General features: G+C 32.3%; 1 protein-coding gene across 1 annotated transcript; it reads right to left on the minus strand.

The window, feature by feature from the left end:
* Positions 1-855: 855 nt before the first annotated feature.
* LOC130898167 (uncharacterized) lies at positions 856-25,408 on the minus strand. The gene is made up of 9 exons (XM_057807244.1): positions 24,464-25,408; positions 16,187-16,409; positions 11,763-11,979; positions 10,968-11,242; positions 8,600-9,103; positions 6,085-6,446; positions 5,690-5,912; positions 3,322-3,538; positions 856-1,142 (listed from the first exon to the last, which is right to left on the minus strand). Exons 1-9 carry the CDS (start codon positions 25,280-25,282, stop codon positions 860-862), a joined length of 3,123 nt encoding a protein of 1,040 aa, XP_057663227.1. The 5' UTR covers positions 25,283-25,408; the 3' UTR covers positions 856-859.
* Positions 25,409-26,739: the final 1,331 nt, after the last annotated feature.

Below are 26,739 nucleotides of genomic sequence, written 5' to 3' on the forward strand. Positions count from 1 at the left end.
TTGCGTGTTCTGATCTGTGTCTGGTATTTTACGTTCCAGTTTGTTATTTAACGAGATTAAAAGAGAAAGAAAATTCACGTCAACAAAAGTTAGTTTCTATCTACGAATTGATTTAAATTTCCAGTTTATTATTTCAAAAGATTTACGTTGCCGAAATGTTTTCTTATTGTAAAAACACTTTTCAAGATTTGAGTAAGTTAACGCTAACTCTGTGGTGGATATTGGCGTCTATTTTTTTATCCTGACAAATGATGACGCCAAGTTACTTGAACGTGAATATTTATTTGTGTTTTCTTGATTTTTATAAAAACCATCAGTGGAGGTTTTTAAGAAAAATGTATACTCATAACTATATTCCTTCTGATCGTTTCTTCTTCCAGACATTCACGTTGTATTATGAAATTCTAACGCTTTCAGTAAGGAGAACTATACAGTTAACAAAAGCTAGATCAGATCTGTCAATCAAACTTTCGGTTAATTATTCCAAAAGTTAGAAAAAGAAAAGATGAATATTCACGTTTTGAAACTTTTTCTTATTTGTTGATTTTAGTGAGGGGCCGTCAATTCATGGGAGTACTGACTTCCGTCAATATGTTGATCAACAATGATAACAAATGTCTGTGTAATTTTTGCCGACTCGGATATATACAAAATATAATTGACATTACTTAATCGAATGTTCTAGTTACAGAGTTTGATATTTATTGGCGACGCGTTTCTAACAAGACGTGTCTTTTATTCGACTCGAATCACACGTTTTTGATCAATCGTGTCTTATAATTTATCTGATTATTTTCTAGCGACTTTCTGCTTTGATTCAGGATAAATAAATGAAACAAGGATAAAATGTACTGATATATTATTGTATTTTAATTTTTGGTTCAGTTTTGAATCTGAATACACTCACTGTATATTTTATAAATAAATATATGATATTTATTGAAATCAACATAACTAAAATGAGGAACGCAATCACATCAAGAAGTAATGATTGGTAAAAGGGCAAGTCTGTAACAGCCGACTTCATAAAAGGAGCCCCTTTATGCCTGGCTACATATTCAATCCAATAAATTGCTGTATCCATTGGAGACATCGGTCTGTCTTTGAAACGATCTGACAAAGCTTTGGCGTTTTTAGAAAATCTGAAATAAATACATTTTAGGTGAATATAAAGAATGTTGAAAATGTCGAATGTGACGAATAAGATAACATTTCAAAGGACGAAAATTGTGGAAATCGGTTTCAATATTCGCTTTTGTAAGGAGAGATTTTTTTATTTGGTGGTTATATTATGAACACAAAGGAAAATATTTCTAAATACCTGAATTTGGGATTTCAGTTATTTCAGGAAAATGAGTTGGTTTATCTATTTTTACTCTAGTTTTTCCAAGTATCATTCTGAATATTATGAAAGCCAAGATCTTGTGTTAGAAAACTCTTGTTTAAAATTAACGTACTACTTATATGGTCTGAAAAATTCTCATTATTTGAGAATATATTTCCTAATTATCAACTTTTATGTCAAACAATATGATAAATTATGTCAAGTAGTTGTTTTATAATTGAGTTATCTATTTCGTATACGTTGTCTTTATCAGTTAGATCAATTATTTGATTAAGTGTTGGTTATTCTTCCATGAGGAAACTTCACTGAGTCAGTAGTTAACAATTTATTTGAAACAACAATTGAGAGCTTTAATTTTGCTAGGAAAATGTAAAGTTGGAATTTCTAGAACCGTTGATGATACTACACCACATCAACACAAATTACACTGTCGAACGCGCGTTTTGATAACAAGATGTCTTCAAATGAAACCTATTACCTTGACCTACATATTTATACTAAACTTGCACCTTCCGTCGTAGCCTCACCCACGATATGTTCCTGTTTATTTCAATCTTATTAGATTATTTATAACTTTTTTCATGCAAATCTGTTAAAGATTTTATACCCAACACGAAACTTTCAAATGTAGAACATGTATATTTGGAGGCAGGAGCAGGAATTTATCTATTGATAGTAGTGCCATCTATAGAAAATTGGCGTACCCTTCATTCTTTTCCGAAATATCAATCCAGCACTTAAACGGTCGTTAGCTTATGCACAAAAGCTTTGTTAAAGTTCATCACATGATATCTGTGATGATGATGACGTGCTATTTAAAGAAATGGATATATTCGAAAAGCAATTCATCGATGTTGAGAAACTTACAATTTGAACTGAAAGTACAGAAAAGGAAAACGATCATTTGAAAGACAAATTGTCTTTATCGTAACGAAGAATTCAGGTAATAGTCAACGGGAAATTAAGGGTAATTTTCGAAACCACTTGGGAATAATTGAATTGGGTTGAAAATAACTGAATTTACTTTCATGCTGATGGCAACAATACGTCTTCACCTTTGATTTTTCCAGTCGAAATTGTTACTTCGATTACATCGTTCAACATTTTCTTGACTGAGATTCTGTTTCCTTTGCTGGTGGTTTTATGTTTCGACAATTTACGACAGATGGCATCACAGTCATCCCAAATAATTCCATATATTGCCGTGGCAGTTCATGATCATTGGAAATGTAACTGAAACAGCGAACGGAAAACCTTCTTTGGCTCATGTACGGCAACTTTGCTAAATGAGTGGTTCACGACTCTATGAGGGACATACAGACAAAAATTCTTTTTTATATATATACATTTTCGCTCCACTGAATTTCCTGCCGTGAAAAACAATTCCAGAGAGTAAACATCTTCGAGTGGGAAAATTCACATTTATTCTTAACTGATAATCTACATAAAGGGCAGTAAGAAATAAGCACTTTAACCTAACTGTAATTTCAATCCATTGAAATGCATCCAAAAATTTACTATTGGATACAATTTAACGTTATTTATATTTATTCCATGAGTGTGACTGGCAGCGTGATCAGCAATACTCGATTTATTGGTCCGTCCATATTTTAAATAAGGTATGTGCTCTTTAAACCGGACATTAACGGATCTCTAGGTCTGCCCAACATACTTTCTTTCACAATCATTACAGCTGATTATTAAACAATTGTTTTAATGTATTGCTGGCTGTATAAACCAATTATAAACCCACTTTCGTATAAACAGGATTCAAATGTAAAAAATTAAGTTTTTCATTTCGAATTCAGAAAAAGGTGGTTTCATATACAGATGTCTTAAAACTGACGATTAACTAACCTATCTACAACTCTCTTATCAAGAAATCAATGGAATGATTGCATAATACCTCAATTTATTTGTTTTGTTACAAATTTTTGGAAACAATATTCTAAATAAATTTGGCTATTTTCACTTACTCTGGACTAAATAGTTTATTTATGGCCTCAGTAAGTTCTTCTTCTGTTGTAGTCCTTAACTTGAGATTTAGAGTAGCTCCGGATTTTTTCAAGAGTGCTGCGTTGTAATGTTGATCAGCAAATTGTGGTAATATCAACATTGGTACAGCGCAATACACGGCTTCTTGCGTTCCTAACAATCCACCGTGTGTGATGAACAGCTTGACATTTGGATGACCTAAAATTGTACAAATATTGATAATGTGATATTAACGAATCGATAAAGACAGTGTAGAATTCAAAACATGAATTATTAATACGACCTAGTTCTTTTCCAGTGATAGCTAGAAGCTAGGGATTTGTTAAAAGAATAAACAAATTTTTTCTAAGCATAATATCAGGATTGGGTAATTGATTTGGAAGGAAGGAATCATATCTTGAACATTGTCTGAAAGTTTATATTAATATTCTGTACTCAGGGTGCTCAAAGTAGCATTTTGTATGCTCTTGCTCTTTTATCTTTTCTATCTAACGACAAATCATTAAATCCTTTAATATTTACGTTGAGATCACCTCTGATTTGAAATTAGTTTTTTTTTTTTAAAGTAGAGACCTAAAATCAAGATGATTTAGAAATATGAATCTTTAAATCCGTTCTTATTCTCTTTATATGGAACTATCATTATCGATATATACAGGGTGATTGATTAGTGTGATAAAGTTCAGTGCATCGTTTGTGCTTTGAGATATCAATTTGAAATTATTGACAATTCTACAGGATTTTCTAGAATTCTCTTCCATTTCAATGTTACATTTTTTTAAATAAAACACCATATTTTATTTGAAATCAGGTTGACTTACCTACCACAATGATTTGTGGTTGTAATGTGTATCCAAGAAGTTATAACCAATTTTCCAAAAAATTCGTAACAAAATCAATCAAGAATGAAGATCTGTTGCGGCAAAAGCATTCAAATCGAAGTGAACATTCTGGAAAATTACTTATTTCTCTTATATTCATTGAATATGATACAGGGTGAATCAAAATACTAATACACTATTTTTTTGGTTTTTTTCAAATAAATCACCCTGTATTTTATATGAGTTACAAAAAGTACTGTGACCTCAACCATTTTGAGTATCCAAAGTATAGCAAAAATACTTTTTTGATAAAGTTCTTATTCATTCATTTGAAGTTTTCGTTTATACTATCAGCACACAATTCCTTCATAATTTTCAATTAATTTTTATCATAAAATTTTATTATTAAGAGTTATTTTGATTTGTATAATGTTGTATATTGTAACGTTTCTGCGATGGAGGCTGGTGGTTAAAAATGCAACATTCGAAATTTCAGCACACCACCAATTACAACACTATGAACTCTTTATAACCAACACTTGAGATATCAATTTTAAACCGTCCGGATTACTTACTACATATTTTCAATATTCAAACAACTGCTCTACTGTAATCTCCTGCTTTATATATGATCTTGCAATAATTCTGAAGCATTGTAGAAACTTATGTGTCTATAAACTTCTATCTAGTCATATTTAACTTCTGGAATATCGTTTATGGCAACCCAATAATACATGCAGCCACAAGCTGATTATGGTGGGCTGTGTTAGATGACGTACACCTTTGTATATGTTACACTATAGTTTCCACTACATTGAGTTATAGCTGACACAAGTAGATGGCGTGCGGTTACGTACTTGTCACAATATAATTGAAAATTAACACGTGGACTTTCTGGCGTAATTAGACTGCCAATCGAAATGTGAATTTGCAGTTTGCATCTTATAATTTTGCATTGGTCATTGATTATTCCTTCTAGCTTTGGTACTATTTGGAATATTCATTTCTTAAAATAGGAATGTCTTGCTGTAACTTTTTGTAGAAACTGAACAAGATTCTAACTAGTTCATTGAGTGTAATCAAGATTTTGTCCTCATTTCATATTAAATCATTCTGATATAAATATTATTAACTGAAAATGAGAATATTCTCAATGATTTCTAACAATTTTTAGTTGGTTTTGATCGTTCTTTTTTATATACAGTTTAAGTTTAATACGATGATTTTCACTTATTATAAAATTTCAGAATACAATTTGGTGACTTCTCAATGAAAAAAATAATAAAATAATTAGCTGAAACAACATATAACTGATTAAATTACAAACGCTTAAGACGGAACAGAAATTTTCAATACGAGTCTTACTACTTAAGTTTTAAGATATGGCAACAGTGTCAAATCTGACATTGCCATAAAGTGAATTGATGTCAATGGAGAATATTTCGAAAACCAATACATATCCAATTATAAATATTTGTTTTTATTTGTTTATCTCAAAACTTAAGTAGCAACCCTCGTATTTACTTACAAAGTAAATCGAGTTGCGGCAGCCATTTTTGGATTTTCACATTTGCTGGAAGACCTTCCATTGTATCATTCTCCCATTTCCAAAGAATCGTGTGATTTAACTGTGAAAATACTTTTAGAAATAACTTTCTCTGTTTTTCTGGAAAAGTACTTCCTTTGAGAGTCGATCCCATGCTCATCAATATAACACCTTCCTTAGAATTACTCACTATCCGTTCTAAATTCTGGAATAAAATAATTAGAAATGACAATTTTTTCATCGTAAATTTAAACTGAAACTCGAAATACGGGATGTGGTTATACAATCAGGAGACTTCCGTTGTAAAATATATTATTTCAAGTGTTCAAATATATTGAATATGGATTCTTATCAAACCTATTTAAAATGATTGTTACCTTCGGCAGCTTCTTCGGTGGTTCTATATGAATACCTCCTACCTCGATAACATTTGGAGTCAAAGGTTTCGGTGTTTGGAACGAATAATGTCTATTAATCAACAACAAACTTATATTATACAGGATGTCTCCTCCTTGATACAGATCAACTCCAAGATATTTTTTTGAATATTCGTTTCCCGATGGTCCAATATAATAAAAATGGATAAATTTACTATAGACGAGCATCAAAGTGTTTTCCAGTCGTTGCAAAAAGTTCATCCTATCCGAGTAATCCATAAAAAGAACTGGAATATACGATGGGTTTTCTGGACAACCGAACCATTGATACATCCATGGAAGAAAATCTGTGGTTGTAATACCTAACAAAAGAAATTTATTCTTGTATTAATAGCAATCGAAAATGTACAAATTATCCAATATGAATTATTTGGAATATTCAAGGTTCATCCCAAATGATCCAATGAACCCAATGAACGTGTTAATTCGTGAATGGCCGGCGATTATGTCCAGTGTCATTTTATCCTTCGTCCCATTTTGATATTTTGTACAAATAACTTTGTTTTGCTCTAATTTGTTGTATGAGGGGTACAAGCGGTTTGAACTTGATCAAACTTCAATTGATATTGATTATCGACCTGAACCATCTCAGAATGAAATAACGCCAGAAATTATCGAGCGCCTGCCACTTAAAATTGAAGCAGATCGTTGGTTGGCTGTAGTCTAATTGAAAAGTTATTTTAGGATGCCAATTTAACTAGTTTTACCAAGATTTGATGATGCGTAATTATGCGAAATTATTAGCAATAGAACAGAAAAAACTGGTTCAGTTAATAGCCACTTGGGACTTAAGATTATTAGTGAGGGATAATCATGGGCTATATGGCACAGATACAAAGTGATGATCTGTACGAGAAATGTCACGTGGAAGGAGAAGATGGCAGATTTTTTTATCCAGTATGAAGTTGCTAAGCACCACGAATACGCTCCAAAAGGTCACTACTTTCGCGTAGTAATCCAACAATTAAAACAGCACCAAGTCGTACAGGTCATACCAGCCACTCCACCCTAATCTCTATGACTTTTGACATGAGACCAGATTGAAAATGCAGTTTGAAGGGTACAAGTACCATGAGACAAAGGCAGTTACGGTGATTGTAATGAAAGCCAACTTTTTTTGGAATTGGAAACACCGCTGGGAATGATAACTATACTGAAATATGTCACTCTCTGGCGTTGATTTAGTGAGTAAAAATCAATCAATCATAAGAAATTCACAATTTTTTAAATTTGATACCATTATGATTAAACAGGCATAAAAATAGTAATTGGTCCTCATATCATAATGTTTGTGTTAGAATTGATGAAAAATAGAGGTGACCTAGATGATAATATATTTATATTAAATAAATTATCCCGCACTTAATCTCGATAATTAAGTAATTACAATGGAGATCATATATTTATATATTTTTAATCACGATTGTCTGCATAGAAAAATATGAATATAAATTTTGATTCCCTTAAGAGTTTTGTAATATGCGGTTAGGTAAGTGGGTGAGTCAGGGTCAAACTACCAAAAGCCGATGTCCTTTGAAAAGGTAATTAGACACAGATGTCACTAAATATTGAAATGTAAGGCTTGCCCATATTTGGAACCTCGCGCGTGCGACTGCTGGGCAATCACCGAAAACGTAGTCAGCAGTTTCTACCTTCTTCATACATCAGTACATTCTAGATAGTCCGTGTTGACAACAGAATGGAGGTGGCGTCTTAAATGACGGTGTTGTTGAAACGGCATACACATCGTGTCAGTTTTATTTTGTTTCATCAATAAAATTGTTTTCACTACCAAACTATAACTAGGACGTAGACACAGCGAAATATTATATACTTGGTTTGATGGACATAAACTAATCAAGACCATGCCATGGGGTAGGATATTAAAAAGAGATCAGTCAATCCACTAGGGGTTTCGTTGATCCAATATTGACGAATTAATCAAACTCGTCATTGCCAGAATGACCAATCACTCAAACGATCTGGATCATTCTGCCACAACAGTTAATGTAGGACTTTATGTCACTGCACTCCAAGCCTAGAGCACATTGTTGGTGTGTTCTGAAGTTTGAATTTGAAATTACTATGTCGTCTATCAGATATCACCTCTTCACATTTTATGACAGCGAAACTTATTATAATTATTTTGTAGCTTCTTCTGTAAAAACTTGGTATTGCTCGCTTGGAATCCTTGAATTTTAGAAGAAGGTCATAGCTTAAAGAGCTGTACTTGTTTCAATGCGATAACTTCTTCAAGTATTCCCGAGATAAAGAGTGTTGTCAGGCAGATGGACAGCAATATATTAATTCTATGATCTTTTTGTTAAACGAGGCTTGGAATTGGATTGGAGATTTGGAAGTTGCGTAGATCATGTTTGATCTACATTATCAGAAATATTTATACCTAAGTAAATAATTATTTTAATGCCTAATATTTCAACCGTTATTCACTTACCTACAATTGGAGCATTAAATTTAGCTTGTAGTCCAAAAAAACAATTTGTATTGAACACTTCGGCGACTATAATATCGAAAGTAACATTTTCATTGTAAAAATTCAGGAAATTTTTACTTTTCATTTTGGAACAACACTGATTTGAATACTCTCTTTGATTAAGAACTCTTTTATAAAGGTCCGTTCTCAGTTCTGTAGCAATGTTCATTGATAAAACTTCCGTTTTATTCACAGAGTCATCCATTATATTAATTACACGATAATCACCAAATTTATTAATTTTTGTATTTATTATCACCGTAACATTGTGTCCTTTCTTTGACATTTGTTTGATGAGTGACTCGAAAGCCAAATAGTGACTTTTGCCATAAAATGTAATCATAAATAATATATTCAAACAATTACAAACACTTAAAATAGATAGAATGATAATTATCACGTTCAAGCAATACATTTCGATATAAATTAAAAAATTTAATGCTGCATTTATATAGCATACGGGTCATTAGCCAGGCTTCAACTTCTTTATGAATTTCTTCAAGATAAACAGAACTATCATGCCTTATCGGTTTTTAAATACTTGATATACAATTAATGATTTTCTTATAGTTCTACAGTTATCTACAGTGTCACATAAAATGTATTTTTCATTTAGTTAGACATGGAATTTTATGGAACTTTATACAGTTAAGAGCACATTTGAATCGATAAATCCTACAGTGTAAGATAAATATTGAAATTAATACGTGCTTCGACAAGATAAATTTCCGACTTAAAGTCATTCTACGTATTGAACGCTGTGTATATACGAATTCCGAAAATGGGAACCCACCGATTGGTATATCACACACCAGATGAGGTACCTTAAGGGATTTTTGGCGTCTCCCAAGGGAAGGGGTTAAGAAAGATTGTTAATCTTTTTTTTCATGATTTAATTTAGAAAAAAAGCTATTGATTTTTGTGCCTATATTTAGATTTCTTCTGACATAAAAAACCTCCACAGATTTCTTCATCTTGCATCATCATATTCTTTCTTTGCTTTTTGCAATATCTTCATCAAAGGAAATCTAAATATAGGGACAAAATATCAGTAGCTGAAAATTCGTGGTTAGGTTAAGTTAGGTTAGGAAAAATTTTGTTTCATCCCCTTCCTTTGCAAGGAGCCAAAAATCCTTTTAGGTACAATCATTTAGAGTGTTCCGTTTTCGGAAGTCTGGCCGTGGTAACAGGTAAAAAGTTATCGCTAATATTTTCTAATGATGAACTAGTCTTTTAAGACTAGTGAATTGTCATAGGAAGCTAGTTTTGGGGGTACTGAAAATTGATTGTGTATAGATTCACGGCAATTCTAGCTAAAGCTTCTTATAGTAGTTAGCAAAACGTCGGGTTACCAACTCTTATCTACCCTCTAATGTCGTTTATGCGGGTGGCAAGTTCATCTCTATATTCTTAGATGACTTTCCTCTATTATTTTTGATTCCTAGTTTTTATCGTAGCATCTGTACATTTCAACAACTTTCTTTTACCATGTGTCCTTTGTTAACCCCCTGCTACTTCAAGATACCAAATTCTTTTTGTCATCCATAGATGTAAAAACTATTTTGAGTTTCTAAACCATTATATAGTCCAATTGTTGTACTAAATACACATCTATTTCTTGTTTTTCTTTGCTTCGTATTTCTATACAAATATTTAAAGCTCTGAACTTCCATTAATTCGTATTTTTCATTATTTATATTCATATTTCTTGTTAATACCTGCTCCCATGTTTTCATAATTTACTAGAATTCCTTTTCTAGCAAAAACACATTCAGAGAAAAAAATGATATATTGAGAACTGATTCCAGCGAAATAAACTAATTTTGCAAAGATAAATTAGAGATTATTTTTTGGATGGTTAGAAAAATTAGACTCGTCGAGGTGAAAGTGCAGTAAAAAACTTCATTGAAAAAACAGTTTTCGGACAAGTCGCCCACGTACAAAAATAACACAAAAAATTATTTGTACTAGGAAACCAACAGATACCTACTTAACAAAATCATACTATACATATACGAAAACTAAAAATACAGTACAAATAACTTGATTAATAATTTATTGAGTTGAAATATAATTGCTAAAAGGAATACAGAGGGCAAGCAAGTAGGCTGAAAATCTGGATAAAATTCCATAATAACGAATATTATCAAACATTTTTCTAAAGAAATTCCTTCCATCCAACATCTTCTGATCTTATTATTAATTAAAAAGTAATTATGTAGCTAGTTTTGGAGAGATATGAATTTTTCTGGATCCTAAAAACTTTCAACAAGCTTGTAAATAAATGATAATGGATTAGGAATCATTATTCCTCTAGCTTCTACTCAATCTAGTTTAGCTTTCATTCTATTGAGACTGTATCCTACTTTTCTTAATATCAATTTACAAATATAAATAATAAGACATATTGTGATTGTTGATATACAAGCCAAAAATGTAAGTACGTCTAGTAAGTAATACTGATAAAAAGGCATATCAACAGCTGCAGATTTCATAAAAGAGGCTCCTTTGTGCCTCACAACGTATTCAGTCCAGTAGACGGCGGTTTCCAGTGGTGGTAGAGGTCGATCTTTAAATCTTTCTGATAAGATTTTCGCATTTCTCCTAAAAACATCAAAGTTTTAAATATATATTACTTACTTTCATTCATAGATATGGAAACAGATGAGAAAAAATAAAGTAAGAATGTTGAAGAAAAATGAATATTTGCGATGGATAAGAATCAGACCATCGTTGTTCTTTTTTGCGGGACGTTAATTAGACTAGGAATGTTCAAATAAGAGAAAAAAATAAGAATAAACGTAAAAACAATATATGATTGAAACAAATTTCAAAACATTATGAGAACTACGACTGACACGTTCAATAATACAAAACGTTTGGAGGCAGCATGATTACTGATGTTCGTTCGCACAAACGCAGAACGAAAACATTTATTCAAACCCATTTTTAGTGCATTAATTTTTTTATTATTGGGTGAAGTTGTACTTTTCACAGCAAACATTTATGAGAGGATTATATCATTAAAAAAATCTACGAATCCCCCGGCATGTTCTTTTTAAAATAAATCGCCATATATGTAATATTATTCTATAGAGATTTGTTAGAAATTGGACAAACTTACGATAAATTTATTGCATCCTTGATAGTTTGTAAGGCAGTGGCTTCTGTAATATCAGGAACATTCAGTATAATTCCTCCTTCATTCGCTTCCAAAGCAGCGGCATTATTGAACTGATCACCAAAATGAGGTATTATAATCATTGGAACACCACAATATACTGATTCAAGCATACCAAGCAAACCACCATGTGAAATAAATAGCTTAACATTGGGGTGACCTTTAACATGAAAAAATTATATTTGATTTAATTATAGATTATTTAATTAATTTATTCAAAGAATGTTGGCTACAAAGTAAATACTATAATTTATACTTCATTGGTTAGATTTGTATTACTAATAAGTCCACAATTTGATAGGATTTTGCCAGTTAATACTGAATTACAACCAAATTCATGTGAAAATATCTTGTTGATTCTTAAACCAAAGTAGTAAAACTTACACCATCACAATTTCCGACATTAAGGTAAAATTGGGTTGTTAGTTTTGAAAACCTATCAATGGAACGTCTTATTTTATTACTACAAGACAGGAATCGGGCCTGAACATCGATCTGTAGCTTTAAATATAGGCAAATATACAAAATAGTCAAGCGGGCTAAGGTCGGGGCTTCTGGGAGGTCAGTTAATGTTAATATTAAGAGATGACTTTATTAGGGAATAATTCATTAACAACTTCCATAGAATCATTCGAGGTATGGCAAGTGGCCCCAAACTCCTGCAACTCTGGGACCAAAAAATTTCGCAACATATCGCAGTAACGGTCACTATTCACATTGATTGCTCGGCCTCGGTGATCTTCATGAAAATAAGGACCAAGAATTCCTTTATCAGACATAGGGGCCCAAACAACGACCTTTGGGGTGTGCAGGGGTCGTTCATGCTTTCGTCTCAGATTCTCGACTGCCCAGTACCGACAATTCTACTTATTAACATGACCCTTCAGGTGAAAATTTGGTTCGTCGCTGAACAGGCCCAAACAACGACCTTTGGGGTGTGCAGGGGTCGTTCGTGCTTTCGTTTCGGATTCTCAACTGCCCAGTACCGACAATTCTGCTTATTAACATGACCATTCAGGTGAAAATTTGGTTCGTCGCTGAACAGTATGTTTTCAAAATTGTTAAATCGCTGCATCATTTCGTTTGCAAAATTCAGTCGATTAGCATAGTCCGTACCCTTGAACCAATTGAATTTTATAGGCTTTTAAATGCTGATCTTCCTTCTAAAATCAAATGTGAGGACGCTTGGTTTCGCTTTCGGATGGATAAAGATTCGTTTCGAATGTGGCACGAAAACAAATACCCGATACTCTTTCTGGACACCTTGTATATACACCTGTTTTAGAAAATTACGTTCTTTCAACAACTCATTATGAAAACATTTGATAGTTAAATCATACAACCGCCCTTCTGTTTACACAAACATTCACATGACAGTGCTTCCTTTCAGCGAGCTATTTTTTATTTTTCATCAAATTGCTAATTTTACTCCCAGTTTTCGACTCTAGCTTACCAAAGCCAAAGAAATCCATACCCCACATAAAGTTTCCGTATCTATCAAAAACTAAACCCAACGAGATTAATTGTTGACAGAAATGTAATCGCTTTCTTAAACGGCATTGAAATATTTGTTGGATAATAGACAATGTACATTATTTCCACGACGTTCTCAATTGTCGCACATGAATATGTAGTTCATATTCATATTTATTTGATGAATTCAACATGAGATGCAGAATTACATTCCATCTAACTTGATCTAAAATGGAATGTAACAAAACAAATAAAATTACAATAATTACGTATGAAATGTCTGTTTCTAATGTAAAAAATTCCGATTTTACTGTTTTTCGGAAAACATATTAAACCGGAATTGCTATACTTGTATGTATATTTTGAAATAGCTATGAATAAATAGCATCTGTAATTCCACAATTCATTAGTTGGAATTTTCAAATATTTGAGAAGCGTACCATCTTGAAAGTAGGAAAATAGGAAACAAGCATTTCTACAGTAGATAAGTCTGGAGTATGGTTATTTGATGGTAAGATATAACAGATCGTATCTTGATCCCAAAGTCCCTACAGATCCCAAAGACATTTATAACTGTTGGTTTTTGAGGTTCGTACTCAAGGATTAAAAATTTTTCGATTATTTCATGCAATTTACTTCAATTACTGAAATAATAATCGTAGTATCACATTTGAAGATGTATTATTTGAGAGACTTTAATTTTCCCACATTAAGGTAATTATTTTTGACATAAATTTCCAATAAATATATTCTAAGTGCTAATATACCATCAAAAGTATGACTAATTATATCTTAATCCCATATTTATTTCGGGTCTTAAATGTTAACAAAATTAAATGCGATTTTTGTAACCCAATATGCGTGGACATTTTTTTTAACACCTTCCCTTCAATATTTGTTTTCAAGGCTTTAAAAAAGATCGTTTTTCACGTTATTTTCTTTGCAGCTACAAAGTTATTTGACTGGGCTCCACTTGAAAGAACTGTTATTTATCAATTGTCGAGATTTATGTTTTTTAAATATATTTGAGGGTCAACAGAAATTGATTGAAGACGCGATACTAATCAAATTACTATTTTTAGTTAATGTTAAATTTATTTGGCTGTGCCTACGAAAATAAAAAACGTTAGATTAGCCTCACCTTTCCTACTTTCACCGCCGTAATATTCAATATTGGAAAGGTTTGATAGTGAATTTTCAATATCGGAGAGTCGCTTCATACTTGGCATGTTCACGAAAAATAGGTCATTCGCAAAGGTAGAGAGAAATGAAGAACCAGAATGCAGCTAGTACAATTGATGATATAATAGTTATCTATCGTTTTTATCTACTTCAAATAGGATAAGCATAACTGTTGGGAAACTGAAGGGAAAATGACAAGAGATTTTGAAGTTTTATAGTGTTTTACACACACAATAATCCTTAATAACTCTGGCAAAACAATCGTACTCTTTGGAAAATGAATACTTCCTTCGCTTAAAATAACATTATTTAACATAGAAGGAAATCCTTATTCGCATGTGACAGATAAGTCCGTTATATTCTTGCGTGCATAGAAATCAACCCACTTAATTATAGGTATGACCTCCTCTTGTCTTAATAGCATTTCTCATATGATTAGGCATAGATCTAATCATTGTTATTTGTGGGACGTTAAACCACTCTTCTTCTAGTCCAACAATAAGCTCTAGGATCGAGTTTGGAGTAGGAAGTCTGGCTCGAATTCTTTTTTAGCTCATCCCATAAATGTTATATCGTATTTAGGTCAGGACTGTATGCTGGCCACTCCATAACTCGAAAACTGACTTCTGAAATGTAATCTTGCATGATTCTGGCGTTATTATGCATGAAGATAAATTCGTCTTCAATGTTGTGCGACGTAACGTACCAAATGAATTTTTGAAATCTCCTCGATATATCTTTCATCCGTTAAATCTCTTCTTCCGTGAGGACGGTCGCCTCTACGAACACAGGGTCGGTTCGTGCTTCTATAGAAATTTTACTCAGATCATTCAATCTGCAAATCGCTCTCTTGGCCTTCTTTTGTCTCTACCATGGAGGCATATTCTGGTTTCATCTGAGAACAGAACAAATCCCCATTACTCCAATGTTCAATTCAGATGATCTTGTGCAAAATGTAAGCGTGCTTGCCGATAATCTGGAGTAAGATTAGATCCAATCGTAGGTGTTTTAGAGGTCAGATTATTTTCCAGCAGTTTTCGTCTTACTGTCCACTGACTAATAGTCACCACACGTACCTCACGGAGTTGTCGTTGCATTTAAACGACATTAAGGTGATTTCTTAATGTTGTTGACCCAATAAAGCGGTCGCAAGTCGTCTTCTTTTGTTAATTTCGTTACAATCACCACATAAACATTTTAGATTTGTTTACTGCGTATAAATGATAAGTCTTGCTGATATGAATCGCATTGAAGCATATTATATTGCCTTCCAAACAGCTGTTTTTGATGAATAATTTAGAAAAAATAAAGTTAAAGTCAAAAGTTTACAGTGGGCCGATTTCCAAGCACGCAAGTGTAGATAAAATATCAAACATTCTGAATCAGATTATAGAAAAAATTGCGAATCTCTAATTCTGAAAAATATATGAATATAAGATTTCTTGTTATTGCAGGACACACCAATTTCCAAGAAATAAAAAGACGACTATATAATAATATTGAAATTTGTTTTCCAATAAAGTGAATATAAACCATAATTTGATGTATGTATGATAAGATATGATTTTTATGATTTTTATTTATAGTCACTCTATTAATATTGTGGCAGGTTCTCTGAATGTGAGTACGGATTTATCTTAGAAAGAAGGACTTGTGGAGCTGATATCCTTTGCCGCACAACCAACGGGTTTCATATGGACACTTTCACTTACATAATATATCCAGTTGAGGCAACCAATCTCGCACTAATATTTTGTCTGAGGCACCTTCCATTGTTTCGTTCTCAAATTTCCATAAAACTCTATAGGGGAGTGAGTTGAATGCTTTAATGAAAGCCTCGCGCTTTTGAATAGGAAAAGTATAACCTCTCAATAAAGATCCCATGGAAAAATATATAACGCCATCTGTTGATCCCTCGATCCAATCTTTTAAATCCTGGAAACAAATACGATTAGCAAAAGATTTTGATATGAAATTTATGATGTGGAAATAAGATATTTAGAAAATAACCAGCTATTTTTTATATGTATATCTAGCTGACAAGTGAAATTCCCAGAAAGGTCGGGAGAAAAACAAGGAACTACAAACTCATTCATCCTATGAACTTTTTTTCCCAATAACTATCAAACAGCGATATCCCCTCAGAGGAAGCAAATAGTGAGCTTGGGTTTGATTCCTGTATAGCTGTGTAGCTTATTGGGATATTCTGTAACATTATATGATTGGTGTTTCAACCAAACTTCAGTAACTTCTCCACAAGCTGGAGCATTAACTTTGATTGTAGCGCTTCCGAAATGCCTCAATAGTCATGAGAGAGAAACACTGTACATTATTTTGGTGATATAACAAACATCTCATCAAAAAAACTGATTATAATAATTAACCTCATAAAGTCATCAAATATATCACTAAAAATTTTGTTCGATAACCAAGAAGAATTTCTTTTTAACACGTTTATATCAGCTTCACCCGTACGTAGGTTTATTTGTTTGTTTGTGAGATAGTTTGTTGGTAACTCTTTTGAACAAAGAGCAAGTGGCTTTTTTAATAAAAATAATTTCGGTCTACAGAGGATTCTAGCCTCCGATCTCCCTGTTAGAATTTATGCACTTCGACTACCTTACCAACTACACTGTTACAACTTGATACAAGTTTCGACGAGATGTAGGTATATGAGCAGCAAAGCAATGATAATAGGGTGGAATCAATTGAATAAATAAAATTTAAAGAAACCAAGAAACACGCTTCTAAAGCACACACACACACACAAAACAATAATGAATGGAAAATTCTAGTAATATTATTTTAAGCTCATTTTAAAAATTATTTAAAATTTTAAAAGTTTGATGTGATTAGTAAGCGTGTTTTTTAGTTTTTTTAAACTATATCTACTCAATATAGTTGTGACATGATACGTTATTTATTTTTCCAATCTAGATATTTTTTATTATACTATTTCATTATAATCCTGTATTCGAAAATTCATAATTTTGCTTACATTACACATTTTTCCCTGGAGAACTCATGTCAGGAGTTCATGATATTATCGCAAATTGTTTTAATAATGTTTGTTGCTATGTTATTAAAATGGCGACATAATAATAACGGACAAACAAATAATATGTTTTTATTTAAATTTAAATATCAAAATGTTGACCTTTAGTTTACTTTCTCAAGTGGTGGGTGAGATTTTTATGTCGCTTTTATCATTTGAAAGCAGGGAATTTATTCCCTTATACCTAATTACAGAATTATCTTCTGAAAAAAAGTGCATTTCTGATATTTTTTTTTATTTTGCCTATAATGAATATAAATTTCACATTATAAACACATTTATTATTTATTGGAAGTACGAATATGGATTTGAAAATATTTATCAATTGAAGAAAATTTAATAAGTTTAATCCAATTCACGCAAGCGGTTTCATAGGAAAGTGACTTTTCAAAGAAAAAATATCTTCACTAATATGGCCCCTTAATTTTTCTGAAACCGCATTTCTTTTTTTCTATTTTCTATTCTATTCTATTCTATTTCTATTTTCCTAATTTCGGAAAGTAATCAGAACAAAGCAAATCAGGGGAATATGACTAATGAAGCAATAAATTAAAATTAAGTTATCGTTTTCTCTTTTCCAAATACATAATTAATAAAAAAATTACATTTGGATTCCCAAAATGCTGCGGCCATGACCTTATTGACCAAGAAATGGACGAAATCGCTAGCTCAGTAACTCATTTCATTGTTTTGACTGTATTTTTATTTCTGCTATTTAATGCTGTAAAATAAATTCATTTTGAAAAAAAAATTAAATTGTGTGACATTTGAAAATATTGAAATAATCGTTCTAATTTCTCTAGTACTCGTTAATTTTTGATCAGCATCAAGCAATCGCGGCACCCACCTTGTACAGAACATTTTCATATATATTAATTAATGGAAACTATTTTATATTTTATCAATCATTTTTTTAGTAGTTACAGTAAATGACGGTCCTGGATGTTCAGTCTCATTCGTGTTCATTAGGTTAATTTAGAAGCAGATTACGACTCGCAGATAATTCCATGGAAAGGAGAATTTTCATCACATGGTTAGAGAAATATCTCGAAAACTATAAGTACTTTAATATGAAGGTATGAAGACGCGTGCCAATAAGCCATAAAAGATGAAGTGGCGTGCTCTAGGCTTGAGCTGGAGTGATACAATTGGTGAATAAATGCTGCAAAATCCAACTTGCTTGGATGCCATGTCATTCGTACAACAACGAAGCTAACTCATTTGCCAGATCGGGATCAGCATATCCACCAATGGACCCATTACCCCTTCTTGATTAAGCTAAAACTATGGCTATTACATCTCTCAACAGTCTGCTTGCAAGAAAGGTTCTGCGGAGATGGGTACAGACCCCTGACAAGAGACAACCTAAGTGAGACGTAGACATCCTTCTGTCTCTTTAACCAAATAACAGTTCGACACAAATAAGCGCGAAAATCGACTGGTACCTGGACTTTTAAGTGAATACGTTCATCTAAGAAGCCATGGACATTAAGAACTACACATGTAGTGCCGCTGGTGCATGGAGAAGGAAGAATAGATCACGTAATAGCACTTACACGAGCGCGAATCAAACACTTATACAAGCGTCGTAATTTCCCTAGCAACGTCAAAAGATTCAAGCCAAAGTTTTTGATCGAAAAATGAGTAATTTGAATAGAGAAACTTATCAGAAGACCTATGCGCTTAAAGGTATTTTGCATTTCGCTATCCTACTATGAACTGTGAACTATGAAATTCAGCATTACATATGACATTTAACAAAATTGCACAAAGCAACTTCCTCTAGCATTCACGTTGCTAATTAAATTGATTAGAGTTTATATATTTTGTATTGCTGGACAAAATCTCGAACAAACAAACAAAAATAAGCTCAGAATTTGCTGAAGAATTTTATTGTCTTATAAAAAGTGTCATTTAATTGAGTAGACCTGAGATTCTATAAATAATTTCCACGATTTACTTCACCACTCCTTATGGGAACCATTAGGATCTGTTAATTATATAGTTAAGTGTTCCCTATTCATGACTAGGCGTTCGAACCCTATTAACGTCTTGTCTTCAATTACTTATTTTTATCTCAAATTGATGTGACAGTAAACGACCATAAATAAACTTATCTACTGATCTTATAATTATTTATAGTATCTATTATATACGATCCTAATTGCAACCAACGTCATAGTTAAGTGATTCAAAGTGTCCCTTATTGATAACTACGAACTCGTACCCCATTAACGTATCGTCTCCATTTACTTATTTTTATCTTATAATGATGCGACTCTGAACGTTCAAAAATATTCTCATCAACCGATTTTATAACTGTTTATGGTTGGTATTGTGTACGATAAGATTTAGTATTTGAGGCTGTTTGTACACTGATACTGAGTTCTTAATAGTTTGAAATTCGTCGAGTACGCTAGTCAGATTATTGAAATCATTTATTATTATTATTATTTATTTATTTTTACTCAATAAATTGTATTTTTTCGAAGTTGTAAACTGAGTTAAATAAACTCATGTGTTTTTCGCGCACATTTTTGTTATAATTTTTTCTCCCTGAAGCTGTGATATAACCTGATCCTGAGATATTATGTCTAGAATTTTCTGAAGAAGCCAAAAAATGAATAATATACATAAGAATAGATGCAATATCAAAAAGTTGGTATTGGACACTGTTTATTTTCGACTACAAAATAATTTCTTCTTGTACTTAACATAAAAAATTTCATCCCGAAGTTGTATTATTTGACTGTAAAAAAATGGTTCCAATATTCTTCCAATTTAAATGAGTTACCTAGTATGTTAATATTCATTTCAGGATGTAACTAAAATGTACTTTTGTTATAATTGAAATTTCATATAATGTGAATAAACAAACTGATTTAATTGTGTCGACAGCATGTTAACAATCATGATTTTCAAGATAATGAATTCCAGTTATTATAAGAAATAGATCTAATTTATATTGTTGGAATATTATAGATTAATATAAACGCTCGATGTTGAAATTATTGTATTAATAAATTTATCATGTATCACTTGATAATTACCTTGTTCACGTTATTAAAAAGTAAAAGGTCGTATATGTGATCTTTTTGAATCATAAATCAAAATTTGCAATTGTTCACCTTACATGTCAGACTAACTCCAATCAAATATAAACCAGACTCATCACTAATTGCATCATTAGAATTCAACGAATTGTAACATACCAATATAGATTTCACGTTTTTTGTTAAATATTTTTCCAATTTAATCAATAAATAATTCCGTCGCCGTAATCACTTCTGTTTTGTATAACCACTTCGAGTATCAATTTGTTGACTCCCCAGTAAGTCAAATCAGTAAAGAATTCGAAACTGACATTTTATACCAATGGAACCAAAAGGGAAGACATAAATGGATTCCTTATAGATATTAGAATGGATTTTACGAAAGAATACTTCATAACAATGATAAATTGAAGAATTTCGAGAGATAATTGATGGAATAGGTGACAAGGATGTTGAAATACATCAGTAACTATTAGACTAGGGTTGAAACCAGAAAAAATAACAGTAGGATGGAACTCATTGTACAAGGAGGAGAATATGGTGAACATGGATGTAAAAATAATTTAGGGGGGATCTGGGGTCGGAAGCGGTGTAGGTAGTAGGAAGATCTACAGCTTTTGTTTCTGTACTTTTTTCACAGAGCCTAAAAATTTATGTGAAAACATGAAAAAACTAAGTTTTCGGTTTTTTATTTTTATCTTTCACCAAAAACGTTTTTCTTTAGTAAATTGGATAAAAACGTGCTTTCTCATGTCCCAAACACACTGTAATTTATTTGATTTGGAATATTGATTTTTTCTTCTTATTTTGACTTAATAATGTCGAAAAAGCTTGATATTCTTAAGTTTAACAAATGATTTCCTATTCTAAACTACATAATCCGCATAAACATTTCGAAAATGCTACATCTAGTGTTGATTTTTTTCCACGGTTACGTGGACACTGGTAATACCTTGCACGACACCTGTCTGTCTCACTTGCATCTTGGGAAGATAATACGCTACAATCTGGTAAAGCTCTTGTTACTTGTAATTTATGAAACTCGAATTTGCCCCGTTTTTCCATGTTGCTTTTGGTAAGTTTCTTCACCAGTAGTAGAAGATATGAACTACGACGTTATCTATTTCTATTTTCTGAAAATCAGAACCTTTTTACATGTGTAACGCAAATGATTTATCAACTGCGGCCGTGGTTTTGTTATAATCTAATATTATTTGTGATTTCTCTTCAGTTTTGGGACAAATTTTGTCATCGTAATTTTTTTCCGACCATATTTTTGTAGGAATGTATGAAAGAATCGTTAGGTCTTTGGTGAACGCAAACATTGGAAGATTCTGGAGGCCTGGAAGTTACACTAAGCTACGGTGTGTGTGTTCAAAATTATTTCCTCAACAAGTGATTTGCAAGAGAGACTATTGTAAAAAAATTGCTTGTTGTTATACCTTGCCAGCTGCCGTAATACGTTAACAACAAGATACCCCTGATTTATTTCTGCTTTTCCAGTCAACAACTTCCCGATGTACGGTACAAGGAAGGTACAAACGATTATATGTGAGAAAAGGTCAATTTTAAGGAGAATTGTTATAATTTTCAATTCTAAAAACATAATAAATCAACATTTTTGTATGAATTTTTCTTATAATTTGTTTGTTTCTTTTTGTGTAGATTATGAAAAAAAAAATATAACTTCATGTGATTATTTGATAAAAAGTTATCAACAATTATACGTAAATGAGTGGATTTTCATAAGCATTCAATTCCCGAAACCAATATAAGTTTCTATTTTTTTTATTCTAATAATTTTTCTCTTAAATTCGCCGTAATAACGAAGATTTTAAAAAAATTCATCGAAATCGGATGATTATTCGATCTTCTAGAGCCAAAAAGCGATGGAACCGCGAAAGTATAAAATTACCAAAAATGTTTCTTCATTCTGTAAACTACTAGTTACTGTGGAAAATATTTGTTAATAAAAACTACTCATGAGTTATCTGCAAATTTGTAATATAATCAAAATATGTTTATTATCTTTCTATACAATAACTGTGTATTGTATTATTTTCATTCTTTTGCTTCACTAGTTGTAGTTTTACTTGATAAATTGAATTAAATGGTTTTTAAAAACGTTATTTCTAATAAGAAATATAAAAAAGTTATTTATTCTTCCTACTAATTATTGCGGATGAATTACATACATTTGTATGATTTCATTTGTCATTATTAATTCTTAGTATTCTTGCTTAATGTAAACAAAATTATCAGTGCATTACTAGATCTAATTTCAATACTTATTAAATCAGCATTCAATCGCTTAATCATATTTCAAGATTCTATGTTCTAATTTTAAGTAACGGTATATTGTGCAGAAATTTACAGATACACTGTGGCCCATTCCAAATAACTGAGTTGTTGAAAACTTTCTATAGAAGTTGTGAAATACGTTTCTTTTTAATATCCACAGTAGATATTTTAGATTTATAATTGTATTCGTAAAATCAAACCTTACCTTCCCAAAAATTCAAATTGCTGGTTGTCGGTTAGAGGCAAGAATATGAGAAATACAATTCCTATTATGATATGGATTGGTCAAAATATGTCCGATTTCAAATGATTTGGGATCAAGGCAATCCATGAAGATGGCAGAGGCTCATTGCTTGGGTAATGATAGTTTGAAGATTGATGATGGAGTTGTGCTGGTTCGGGTCTGAATCCGAATATTCTGCTCGTTACAGAAGTCTTAGATTCTGTCCTTGATCAGGTGTTCAAAAACTTCACCTCGGACGTGGATGAGCGATATAGGGCGGTAACATTCAGGCCTACATTAGTTATTAAATATTCTCTTCTTTATCATTTTACATTGTGATGGCAAGAGGAAAAAAAAGTACTAAATGTTATTAATCATACCATCAAAATGTAACATGCTTTTATTTAAAAAATTGGGACTATGATAAAAAGGGAAAGATCTAATAATTGACGTGTAAAATTTTAGTATTCAAATTATGTAACTATGTTCTACATTTCTTATTAGAGTTAGTTTATATTTAACTTTTCAGTTCATTATATTAACAAATACTTGAAGCTTGTTTTTTTAAAAAAGGTTTTTCTTCTTTAACTTAATTTGTTCATGTTGTTTCCAAGAGTATAGGATAAAAACAATCCACTCTCCCCCAGAGGTTCACTGTAGAGCGATAAAGCCTTCAGAACAAGAGAGTTCGCCCTGCGCGACGTTAGCTACATGAAATGTTCATAAACTCTCATACCATTTAGTCATCGGCACGTGCTCACTTCGGTATTGGGACATCCATCTAATCAATAAGACAAAATTCACATTCATAACAAATAGGACAAACTTTTTTTGCGAAATTTGTTCGCCAACCAAGAGACTCGTCAAGACGAACGTGGTCACCTTCCAACTCCATTATCAGAACCTGGTTACTATTTAGAATCAAAGTATTTGTCAAGACGAATCAATTGAGCCCAAACTAGACGAGGTTTCGTAGTATAATTATGGAGTTCCTATCGCCATCTTCTAGCACCATCATCAGATTAGCTCTATGTCATTATAATATTGAATTGTCATCCGATTTATACATGCATGCAAAATTTCAGCTCAATCGGAAACCAGGAAGTGGATCAATCTTGCAAAATTTGATTACAAACATCAGGATAGGTGAAACTATATAAAAGCTTGTAGTTGTAAAAGGTTGTCAGTGTCAGTTACTTAATTATTAACAAGTCTTAAGTCAAAAAAAGTTTGCGATATTATTTCAATGAATTGGAATTTTCGGAGCTAGAGTCATATTTGATGATCTAAATATAGTCACTAATGTAAAATATATAAAAAGGTCTGAGAAGTAAAAAGTTAAAGATATTTCGCTTACCTTAGGTAAAACTTTTGGTTGTTTAATGTGAATACCGCCTACCTCAATGACGTTTGGAACCGTTGGTTTGGTCAAAGTTAGTGAATAATGTGTATTTACTAACAAAAGTCTTAGATTTTGAGTATAACTTTCCAAGTTTGACGCTTCTTCTCCCATATGCGATCTGACAATTTGTTTTTCCTTTTCTCGTCTGTGAAATTTGAACCACATGTTGTACATAAATGTAACCAAAGTATTTTCCAATCGTTGAAAAAACGACATCTTGTTTGTGTAAGGTAATAATATGTTGGGGACGATTGCTGGATTACAGGGTATTCCAAAGTGGGTATATACCCATGGTAAAATACCAGAAGAACTCATTCCTATCACCGGAACGTTAATTTTGTTAAACACGCTAAAATAACATTCAGAATTGAAGTCTTCTGTTATAATAGCGTCAAAACTTCCTGAGGTATTCAAAAAATTTCGCAATAATTTCGAAGATAATCCTTGGCAAGTCATATCGGCCATTTTTGATAAAAACAACACGGTTAGATATTTAGATAATCTAGAATTTGTTTTCAAAGACGACATATCGATAGAATCCATTATAGAGGGAATCTCGTTACTAATATCTATATCAGTGTAGTTTGGAAGTTTACCATTCTCCGGAAACACACTTACGACAGTTACATTATGACCTTTAGCGGCCAGTTCCTTCACTAAACTAGAAAACATTTGCATATGGCTTTTACTTGAAAACGGAAATATTCCCAAAAAATTGTAACACCGAACTGAAACTAATAATGAAAATAAAACAAGAAATTTGAATTTCCACATTGTAAACGCTACGTCTATGAACTAACTACACTGAACTAATCTCAGATTTGCGGTAACTTAAGACACTACCACAATGACTAATGTAACGGCATCCCGTAAAAAAATGGTTGTTGCTATCTGTTGAGAATTTGCAACGCCGAATAGGTCGATGTGATGTTTGTTGGTTCGAACACTCTAAATTTCTATCGAGACCGGACTCAGCAATTCTAACATAAACGACTTTTGATTTGAAGGACAGAAAACAAAAAATAAAATAGAAGAAGAAGTGAAAGCAATGATAAAAAAAACGGAAAAATTTTATCAGATAAGCTCTAATTTATTTTATTGTACAAAAAATAATGGAATAAGAAAGGATTATAAAATCGATAATGCAATGCTGATTAATGGTAAGCGAGTTCTCTTACAATAAGACAAAGAACTTGGCGTTATGGAAATACTACAACATTCGGGATTTATCCCGGACCTTGCACCGTCAGATAACTATTTATTCAGTTCCATGGTGAATCTCTTGGGTAGAAAAGAAAAATTTAAAATACAATGCGACAATTTTTTGCATCCATGCCCAAAGAATGGTTTTACCAAGGTCTCAAAGATCTTCTCTTGGATGAGAACCGTGATATACGATGGGTTATACTTCAATGTGAATGCTTTCTCTTTATATGATTCTATAAGTGAAGTGACTATTGAAAAGTGAAATTATTAACTAGACATACACGTTAAGGTGCATATCTCTAACTGTTCTACTGGGCGTCGAAATTTACAGATCATCATTAGCGTACAGACTGCCAAGGCGCTCTACTTTATATAATATACACAATGGATCAGAGGAATTCATGATTCCCTCTGGTATGTTCCGATGGATGTGTATACTTGACAAGAAATTCTAGCTCAACGTTCCTAACAGCGGAAATGGGACCATAATGAGGTTACCTTGCTGGTAATGTTTATATGTATGTGTATATTAGGTACCACAACCTTAGAGATCTATTGTGTCCCACTTTCTTACCGCGATACCGGAGAACCCAGTTTTTACAACTGATCTCTTAATCCCTCTCCTAAATTTCAGAATGTGGGATAGCTGTAGCTGCTAGAGATTCCGTGTTCAATTTCATAGGTTTCCAGGTGTGGTGCTATGAAGTCTCTAGAGTCACACACTTTGAGATAATGTGGATAGGGATTTCGTTCTTTGCGTAACAGAATCTGCACGCCTATAGGTCTCCTATTAGTATTCGTACCTAGGTTAATTCAGCTGATGATATTCACTACACGGATGGATCCAAAGAATGAAACAGGCAATATAGTGCCTAGTGTGTGGAGTTTTGACTACCCTACTTTATGGTGTTGAGAGATGGACTTTTAAGGTCTCCAGCATGCGTAAGGTGGGAAGCTTTTGAGGTGTGGCTCTTTAGACGGATCCTTAAAATACCGTGGACGGATCGGGTGATCAACGACGAGGT

This window comes from Diorhabda carinulata, chromosome 9, assembly GCF_026250575.1.
Source record: "Diorhabda carinulata isolate Delta chromosome 9, icDioCari1.1, whole genome shotgun sequence".
Taxonomy (NCBI): Eukaryota; Metazoa; Arthropoda; class Insecta; order Coleoptera; family Chrysomelidae; genus Diorhabda; species Diorhabda carinulata.